Below are 10295 nucleotides of genomic sequence, written 5' to 3'. Positions count from 1 at the left end.
TATGCACTCCTAAATTCTCACAGAGTGATTAGCCTACTAATGAGTGACAGGTGCTGCCACTTTTGTAGCCCTGGACCGCTTATACAGCGAGTCTCTCTCTGTGGAAGTCCCTTCTGCAGCCCCAGCTTCTCTATAAAATGCACTATTTTAATCATTAAATAAAATTTATCCAACCAGATCGGCGCAGGCAAAACCCGAAAATGCCATAGTAGAAGAAATGACTGCCCGGTAAAATGCAGGGTACATTGCGTTATTAAGATGGCACAAAGTGTATTTTAGAGAAGCTGGGGACCTGAGACGCTTCCCAGATACGAAAATAGACTTTTAACAAGGTCTAGCAGGCTTTGTGTCGGTGAGTAGTTACGTGGTTTTGTTTATTTGCTGGGATTTGAAAACCCGCGCACGGGACTGAGAATATCACCAGAGGGCTGCGGAAGGGACTTCCACAGGGCGTCAGAGAGAGACTTGCACTTTTGGAGCGTGGCTGGGATGTCTGTTGGAGAGAGTGTGAGACAGACTCCACGGTGCTTGTAGCCTACAGTCCAGCGCAGTACATTCTCATCATACATGATATTTTGCTAAAGTGTAGGCTATTATAGGCTATATAAGCTCTGTATCTGGTTAATTGCGGGATTCGTGGGGGCCCGCTGGTTTTATCAGTCGTGAGTGACTGTGTAAAAAAATCGTCAATCGATCATCTGACAGCCCGGGCCCCCCGGAGGTCCGGGCCGGGGTGTGACCACCCCCCTCACCCCCCCGGTAGCTCCGCCCCTGTGGCCAGTACAGAATTAATTCCATGTTGATCTGACCCCCCCATGCCAAAGCGCCAGCGCTTTGGCATGGCAGATGCGTGCATGCAACCTCAGCCTTTAGGGCGAGGTCGCTTCTCGCCATTAGGCGTCTTACTGGTCATAAATTAATATTATATTACTATTATGTACAAAAGGTAACTTTTTACCACTAAAGTGATGCCTGGAATCAGCCGCACCATGTGACAAAGTTACAGCCTTACCAACAGAAACTCGGGGGGGAAATAAATACCTTAGGACGTCTGTTATGATACTTTCCAAACACTGTCAATTAAAATTAAAAAATGAAATTAAAATTACACTGGGTTTTGAACTACACTTCTGAATCAACATCAACATTTGAGCTTTTCTTCAACAAAGTCATGACGACGTGCCTTTTCATTCTTCGTCAACATCGTCATCATTTTTTTAAGAGTAATAAATTCCAAAGATTTAAACACATAGCCCTAAACAGCACATAGCTATATGCAGTTATCGGTAATAACGGGCAGAAGAGTGGATTACAAGGCAATCTGATCAATAATGTCAGAACGCACAGCGTCTAGATCACAATCTGTGCATTTGTTCTTGCATGACTCCTGTGAGGCACTTTGACTAGTTGTTGACACAATCTGTATAGGGCCTTTCCCCTGTATGAGTCCTCATGTGTGGTTTTAGGTGACCTCTGTGAACAAAGCCTTTGCCGCAAACTGTACAAGTAAAGGGCTTTCCCCCCGTATGAGTCATCATGTGTTCTTTTATTTCACCCTGTCGCCTACAGCCTTTACCACAAACTAGACATGTAAAGGGCCTTTCCCCTGTATGAGTCATCATGTGTTCCTTTAGGTGAACCTTTTGACTGAAGCCCTTGCCACAAACTGCACAAGTAAAGGGCTTTTCCCCTGTATGAGTCATCATGTGGGTTTTTAGGTGACCTCTGTGAACAAAGCCTTTGCCACAAAGTGTACAAGTAAATGGCTTTTCGCCCGTATGGGTCATCATGTGTTCATTTATATGGCCCTGTCGCCAATAGCCTTTACCACACACTGTACATGTAAAGGGTTTTTCCCCTCTATGAGTCATTGTGTGCGCCCCTCTATGGGTCATTGTGTGCGCCTTCAGATTTCCCTTTGTAGTGAACATTTTGCCACACTCCGTACAAATTAAGCTTTTCTTCCCCGTGTGCGTCTTCATGGAGTGACTTTGTTCAAATGATATCACATCTTGGGACAGCTCGTCTCCTTTCACATGCTGTGTTACATGTGATTTAAATGTTTTTAAAGCTGACTGATTGACCACCCTGGTATCCTCCTCCCACTCATCACTGTCTTCAGTGATGTCAGATTCAGAACGGTGAGAAGAGAGGAGCTGGTCATCACTAGTGGGCTGTGATGTTCCACAGTCCTTTACATCGGCTTGTGTCTTCATGTGTTGAGTTGAGGTGCCAGCTAGAGTCTCTGTGTCTCGGTTTAAATCACCACCTTCACTTTTCACTGCTAGTAATGTCAACGTTGAACCATCAGCCTCCTCTGGTCTTTGAAGTAGCTCCTCCTGTTCATCTTTAATGTGTGGAGGTTCTGGTTCCTCCTGGACCAGACTGGGGCTCATCTCCTGCTGTTCAGGTGAAACCTCCTCTTGACACACAGGGAGGTGCAGGAAGTCTAGGCAAAAGTTACAATGAGAGAAAACGTTTAAAATGTTTAAACTTAAAATTCCCATTGACCAGACAGCTGTACACACATACAAGCACACATGCACAAACAATTGTGTGTCAACATCAGATCTGCAAGCTCACAACAATGCATTGTGAGCAGGGGCCTGTTTCACGAAACTTGGATTAACTAATCCAGGATTTAGGCCAAAACCAGGCTTTTTAAATCCTGGTCTTTTCAGACAGGTTCATTCCGTTCCACTAAAGCCAAGTGAGGCTCAGAATTGGCGGATTTGGTGAGCCGGGATCAGCAAGCCTGGCTGAATAGACAACCTGGCTTTTTCTCTCTAGAACCATTCTGCGGAACACAGATTTACTGATCCTTCTTCTTCATGGGGTATTATGGCAGTTTGCATCCTTACTAGTTGCATTACTGCCCCTTCTGTATATCTCAGTATCTTCACTAATCTATTCAAGACTTAAGCTTCTAAAATAAATACTGCTGCTGTAATTAAAGAGAGAACATACTCTCAATAGCACTAGACTGAATGATTAACTACCCCAAAAATATACTTTACATTTTACAACTACTATTAACATAAAACAGAATTCTTAATATTGTAAGCATAATGATATTGTCGCATTGTGATATTTGGCCATAACTCCCTCCTCTGAGGGAGCTACCTTTGGGGAAGGGGATTGTTGTCCAGACAGGGGCCAGACTGGTGAACTGTGGGTCATGGGTTCAATAGTGGGTGAAACGTTACAATGGTAATATGTTGTAAAACTGAGTAATGGTAATATTTAGTGGTTTTCACTTTTACAACAAAAAATAATAATATAATATAATATAATATAATAATTATTCTTAACCGTGCACTTGCACGACAACAAACCTATTCTGGGGAACATTCACCAAAAGCAGCTGATCTACAAGCTCACAAGTTGTCATGATGTTGTGCAGCCTATATATTTTGCTATATATTTGATTTTATATAGTGCTTAAATTTGTCCTTTAATGCAAATCGATACAAATAAGGCAACATGAACCCATAATAATTGAATAAGTCTGGAAAACATCATTGGTTTGTGATCAGTTTGACTGCTTAATGAACCGTAAAGACATCAGGATTAGGTTAAACCTGGCTGTTAGCCTGGTCCGGAGCAGGCTAAATCCAAAGCATTAGTTTCCATGGTAACTAATGTAGCATCACTTTCATGAAACCGAATCAAGCCTCAACATATCCAGGTTAAATGGTTAAATTAATCTGGCAAGATTAACCAGCTTTCATGAAACCGGTTAATCGCTGATCCAGGATATATTAAGCCAGGATATGTGTTAAATCCCGGCTTAATCTCTAATCCAAGTTTCGTGAAACAGGCCCCACCATTGAAAGCTTGACTAGGATCCTAACCTAGTAACCGTTGCTAACGTGGTATTGGCCAACAACAGGCTTGGGTGGGACTTAACGAAGAGTCAATTGGCATTGGACAATCTCCTTTTGGGATGGGGTTTAGCAAAGGGCTAATTCTTCTCTTTCAGTCTTTCTGGCCCAATTCCAATGTCCCCCTAACAGACTCACTGATTTAGGATCACGTTCACTTGGGCCCTCATTTATCAACCGTGCGTACGCCAAAATATGGGTGCACGCCGAAATTGCCGACATTTTTGACATTTACCATTTCCGCCAAAGCTTGAAATTGAACGTGACAACGTTCAAAATCCACGTTTGCTCCTCAGCTGGCGTACGCTTTTTTTTCTGTCTTACACAAGCGGAGCAGCCTTGTCTGAACTGCTGACACTGTCACAGGCATCTAAACATATGTTTTCACTCCTAAAATGTTAATATAAAACGGTATGTGTATGTAAAAAACAAAAGAGAGATTTCCAACTTTACAAGTAATTAAAATCGCGCAATTAAAAACAATATAACATGTTTACAATGTATTAGTTTGTGCTTAATCAAACACTTGTTATGCGAGCGCACTTGTGAGATGATTTTGGAGCGCATGCGGACGCGGTGATGCGGCATATGCGATTATGATATATATATTTTTTTAAAGGCATGAATGGACTGCACGCCTTTATTTCCAAGTGACAATGACAAGCATACAATACAGCTTGCCTATTTGTAGTAAGTACTAGCAGGCTATAGGCGTAAGGGGCTTAATCATTCACCATTTATAAGTGCTTAGACAGTTTTGACAGTTCAGATAAAAGCGACATCATTTTCGGGGGTCGGGAGGACGGGACCGCGGCGTGCGTCGCCAACACATACCAGCGCAAGCGGCAAGCCTTCATCCATATGTTTATGATTCGTTCATCAATGATCAAATCACTACATAAACGTTGATTGTGAGCTGCCTTGACGACATGATAGCCTATCTCTCATGCAGGCATGTCACCCACAGGACTTTAATATCACAGCAGTGCGCAGTATCACGCCTTCGCCGTGCACTGCGCACGAATGGGTAAAATTAATATAGGCCAGCCTACAAACTAATTCCATTCATGGCGATGCGATGTCGATGTGTCATGTATATGCGTGCATGCGTGGACATGACAGCAAAGCAAGCGAGGTGAGAGGAAAACAGACAGGGTAGGCCTACAACTTTATTTAATTCATGCAGGTGTTCGTTCTTTATTTAACAAGACACCAGTGGGCTTGCAAGTTGCGTGTGCTTCTGCGTGTGTGTGTGTGTGTGTGTGTGTGAGAGAGAGGTGCGTGAGGCGGGCAAGGCACGGGAGAAAACCTTGTTTCCATGGTTCCCACAGGTCGTATTTCATGTGTTCAGTCGCAAAAACGAGGGCGAGGCTTGATTTCATAGGGCGTGCCAGATAGATTTCAGGCGTCACATTTATTAACGTCAGAACGAAATTAAGGAAGGATCAGCTGTTTGCGATCACTTTATAAATGCCGTGGCGACGTGGGTGTACTACGAAACCTGCACTCGAATCTGTGGCAGATTTTACACTCGATTGATAAATGAGGGCCTTGAAGTCTGTGAGGGCTGTTCCATTTGAAATGGTTAGTGATGAGAAAGCATAAAAAGCCTTTTGGAGATTGTAATTGGCAGCCAGAGCTTGACGCTACTGGTATGGTGACACTGTGCGTTTACACTCATGTGCCATGATAACAATGCAGGCATTTGACTATGTAGAGGGATGTGATATTGATGGTTCAAAATATACCAGCATTCAAAATCTGAACACTTTCCCACAGGATGCCAAAATTAAATGCAATATCAAGAAACAGGGTTTTTATATTATTGAATCATTGATGAGGAGGTAGTCCTACAAGAGAAGAGAATTAAAGAAAGAGCATGAAACTTACTGGTGTCCAGGAGGACTTCAGGTTCCAGTTTAACAGAAACGGTTCTGGATGGTTGAGGAGAACTCATCTTCACTTGCAGGCTGGTGTCCACACACTGGTCTGGAATGAAGGAATAGAATAAGGCCTTTGATGTAACATGCAGTGGCGTATCTACAATAAGGCGAGGACATGCCTGTCCAAATCCATTTATGCCTGGCCAAAACAGGACAAACACCAGACCTGAGAACAGCTGATTGGCTGTTGCACGTAGAGCGCGACCCTCAATCACCCATTGGAATGCAAATGCATGCCTTTCAGCCTTTGTAGCGTACTCGTCTGGGAGGTATATCTCTTTGAGTGCTTTTGATCTTGCACATCTTGCCTGCCCAACATGTATTTCCTGGAAAGCCTCTGGTAACATGGCTTGTAGATGAAGGTTGAGAGTTGGACTATAAATGTACATTGTACATGATGTAGCATTTAAATAAGATACTGTATATTTGGAATGCTCTAGAATCTTCTTAAATTATGTAACTGTAATATATGGAACATAACAGAGAGGGAGAGAGCATTAAACTCACTGTCCAGTTGGTCTTCAGGTTCCTGTTTAACAGAAACGGTCCTGAATGGTTGTGGAGAGTTCATATTCACCTGCAGGCTGGACACCCCACACTGGTCTGGAATGAAGGAATAGAATAAGTAACATGGCTTGTAGATGAAGGTTGAATGTAAAACATGCCCCTTTCGAAGGGGGCATGACACAGCCCGACAATATCATTATGATACTGTACCAAGTATCATACATCTTGTGATGACGTCATGCAGCAGTTTGGGGCATATTGTAATGTACTCTTATCTACTGTATTGTATTGACATACGTCTCCTTCCACTTATCCCTGTCTGTGTCTCCCCTCGCTCACAGCCTTGCAACACGAACCCTAGGCTCAAGCCGGTAGAAGTGCGGGGGCTGCATCAGCGACAAACATAATTTATACCCCACCAAATCTTTTAGTTGCACTAAGGTTGTTCATATGAAGTACTTTGTTTTTAAGCTTCTTCACCCGTGTGAATGGTGCAACTCCCCCCCTCCTCTCTCTCTCTCTCTCTCTCTCTCTCTCTCTCTCTCTCTCTCTCTCATTAGCAGGCAACAGTGCAGTACAACAGCGCCCCTAATGGCCCCTACTGGTATATACTGGTGCTCATTAACGTCACATAGGCGCATGTACAACACATGACACGGACATTGCTGTTCCTTGGAGTGGGTGCACCACTCAAAAATGGACGTAGTTGCATGGGTCAGGCTGTGAGAGCAGCCCGACTACCCACTCACTGCAGGGACACTCACTGTATCCCTGTAGAGAGGCATTCTGATTGCTAGACTTCATGCTTCAACCCCGGGGGACGGGACTCGGGTGTGAAATTGCAATTATGCAACAGTTACCCTAAAAATAAATAATAAATAAAAACACCTCAACTCAATTGAATTGTAACTAAGATATTCGATAGAAATTATTATTTAATTTATTTATTAAATGCCATTGATAATGAATGGCCAGTTTTGAGTGTTTGTGTAAACACAAACATTAAAAGCTGGACATAAGTTGTGATTGGCCAGAATGAGATGTATGATGATAAGAGTGCCCCTCACTTCACACGGGTGTGATTTCTTTATTCCATATTTAGCCAGTAGGCTACGAACACAAATGTGCCATCCAAACGACTAGCCTAACCTGCTAGCCTAAAATCACGCATTCCCATAAAATCACGCATCGACTACAAGATCCTTCTCCATACTTTCAAGGCCATCCATAACCTCGCCCCCCCATACCTGTCTGACCTTGTCCACGTCAACATCCCCACCCGGTCTCTCAGGTCTGCATCCTCCCTCACCCTGAAAGTCCTCCCAGCCCGTCTGTCCACCATGGGGTCAAGAGCCTTCAGCCGCTCTGCCCCTCACCTCTGGAACTCCCTCCCCCCTGACATCAGAAACATGGACTCTATCACCACTTTCCAAACCCACCTCAAAACCCACCTGTTTAGGCAGGCCTATGACCCTGCATGACCTCTGTCTTCTGCTGCAAGCTGTGTTTTTGTTCTGCTTTTAACTGTTCTGCTTTTAACTTGTACTGTTTTTAACCTGTACGGCGACCTTGAGTGCCCTGAAAGGCGCCTTATAAATAAAATGTATTATTATTATTATTATTATTATTAGCCTAGCTTTAGTGCTCAGTGTGCACCGTCGTGTGCGTTTCAGACAGTTTTAACTGAGACCACGACAATAAAATGTTATCATCTATTTTAGGCCCAATGTATTTGTATTTAGTTCATGAAGTTAACATAACTAGAATTAAAGGCATTTGAAATTAAATCAAATTGTGAATTTCTCAGGATTTCAATTCAAATATAGCAACAACAAAAAAAGCCGATCTACAAGCTCAAAACGTGCCGTGTTTTGAGCTTTTAGATCGGTTATTTTTGCTACAACAGTATATAAGTAATATATGTAAATATGGCCCTCTGGAGTGAGTGTGGAAATATAGGGGCTCTCTCCATCGTCAAAGTTTCCCACCCCTCATATAGGCCTAATATTTCCTATGATTTTGTTATTAAACATTATTAAATATTTCTCATGTTATTTTAACAGGCTTAAAAACACATCTGGCAGGAAAAGACAGCAGAAAGCCAACTATCAGGTTCTCAATTTGTGGGACGCCTGAAAAGACGGATGTCTGTTCCCCGCAACGGGTGTAAGCACACCTGGACTTCCATGCGTGGCCAAAAGTTTGCTCGTAGCAGGCGTCTCTTCCGCGTATTTAGACAGCTGGTGGATTGAAATTAAGCTCCACCCACGCGACAGAATGCTGCGTCGGCCAGATTCTCGGAAAAGCTTAATTTCCGTCCCCGTTTTTACTACCCACTTTCGCACCAGTGAGGGGTGGGAGGGGCTACCGCACACTGGGTCCGCAGGGCAGCAGTCAGCACACAGAAGTCAAGGCAGAGGCTGTGTGGAACGTGAAGCACAACGGAGCTGCGCTTATGAGAAACAACACAAATAAAAACTTTGGCGAAAACAACACGAGGATAAAGGAAACATTCAGTCCAAATGTCCAGTTTGCTCATTCACAACTACTACTAGCCTACTTTGGTGTTGAATTTCTCGTAAATGTACGCTATGTGGGGATTATGATGAGGTTAAACCTTACATAGGCTATAATAAAGCCTACTAAATTGGTCAATATAAGTAAAATAATATAGCCTTTCCATAGGAGTATCTTTTTGTATATTTCCAAGAAGAATATATTACAGCAGTTATAATGTTTTAGTTATTTCAAATATGCTACTGCAGCATATTTGAAATAACTAAAACATTATAACTAATTTACCTCAGAGAATGTTTTCATTCTGGATAAAATCATAAAAATGGTCTATGGTCTAATAATCTAATGGAATAAATGGATGATCAAATGTAGAAGTTTTCACGGCTCATCTAACTATAACTACACCTTGCCCCCCCTCCCAACCCTCACTGGTGCGAAAGTGGGTAGTAAAAACGTGGACACGGAAGAGACGCCGGGCACGAGCGGCTTTTGGCTGCGCGTGGAAGCTCAGGTGTGCCTACCCTGATTAAGGGATGTCTTCATCGATATGCTAACATGCTGTCTTCATCAGTGAAGTATGTCAAACCCACAGCTGTTATAGTTAATTTCCAAAGTGATCAAATTATTTTGTGCAATTAAATGGTCAGCTAGATGATGATAAAAAGGTGAGTATGTGAATACCAATCAGGATATATTTACTAATTAATTACATTGTTTCTGTACTTTGGTGTTTAAACTTTTAGCATTCCTACTTTCTCTAGTGTTAACTATAAACAACTATCCCCTCTCTCTCTAAATTCAATGCAATTTAAATGAATGTGAAGTAAAACTAAAATGCACTAAATGGCGGCGAGTTCGTAAACTGGCGAGTTCTCCAGATACCCTTCTGGTCAGTGGTCACCCTACAACCTACGTAAGGTGTCATTGAACCTTTAAGCTTATTGTAGTTAGGCTACTATCTGCCTCAAACGTGTGTACATGTGTTTTAAGTGCAACTTAACAAACCTGCTCTGTGTAGTTTGACGCGTGGCTGTAAAATCACGTCCAGCAGTTTACCTCGTCTCTCCAGCAGAGTTTCTAGTGTCTCCATCTCTCTCTGGAAGAGGCTGAACATGAACTTAGCCGCTGTACTGAGACGCTCCATCACAAACACTCTGACATTAAGCTTCACGTTGCAAACATCATCGTCTCGCTGTTCCTCCAAAACGCACAATATCTCCTCTCCCACTGACGTCAGGTGTTCATTTATCGACAGCCGTACAGACTCTATTTGAAACATTCCACCTCCTTTATTATGAGACATTTGCCCACAGAGCTCTTTGTTGTTGCTCACCGAGATGAATAAACAAGTTAAACAACCAAAAGCAACCCGCTCTTACTTCCGGGTGAACGTCAAGGAAGATTGGTGAACGTTGACGTGGTTCAAGCCAGAGTAATCTAGTAA

At 42.9% G+C, this 10295-nt stretch overlaps 1 protein-coding gene across 1 annotated transcript; it reads right to left on the bottom strand.

Moving 5' to 3' along the window:
• Nucleotides 1–1207: 1207 nt before the first annotated feature.
• On the bottom strand, nt 1208–10222 carry LOC308318224 (uncharacterized protein). Its single transcript, XM_080767683.1, has 4 exons — nt 9857–10222; nt 6335–6430; nt 5775–5873; nt 1208–2449 (listed from the first exon to the last, which is right to left on the bottom strand). The coding sequence occupies exons 1-4, from the start codon at nt 10152–10154 to the stop codon at nt 1404–1406; spliced, it is 1539 nt and encodes a 512-aa protein (XP_080623809.1). The 5' UTR covers nt 10155–10222; the 3' UTR covers nt 1208–1403.
• Between the last annotated feature and the right edge of the window lie 73 nt (nt 10223–10295).

This window comes from Protomyctophum bolini, assembly GCF_963924005.1.
Source record: "Protomyctophum bolini genome assembly, chromosome: 7".
Lineage (NCBI taxonomy): Eukaryota > Metazoa > Chordata > Actinopteri > Myctophiformes > Myctophidae > Protomyctophum > Protomyctophum bolini.
Note: the sequence above shows the minus strand (reverse complement) of the source record. Positions and strands in the feature narration are given on the sequence as shown.

What these genes read in the sequence shown, in the direction of transcription:
- LOC308318224 (XM_080767683.1), bottom strand. Translation starts at nt 10,154, where the DNA reads ATGTCTCATAATAAAGGAGGTGGAATGTTTCAAATAGAGTCTGTACGG. An exon ending in CGTCAAACTACACAGAGCAG is followed by an intron (nt 6,431 to 9,856) that starts GTTTGTTAAGTT and finishes CCTTCATTCCAG; the next exon opens with ACCAGTGTGGGGTGTCCAGC. An exon ending in TGAAGTCCTCCTGGACACCA is followed by an intron (nt 2,450 to 5,774) that starts GTAAGTTTCATG and finishes ACTTTTGCCTAG; the next exon opens with ACTTCCTGCACCTCCCTGTG.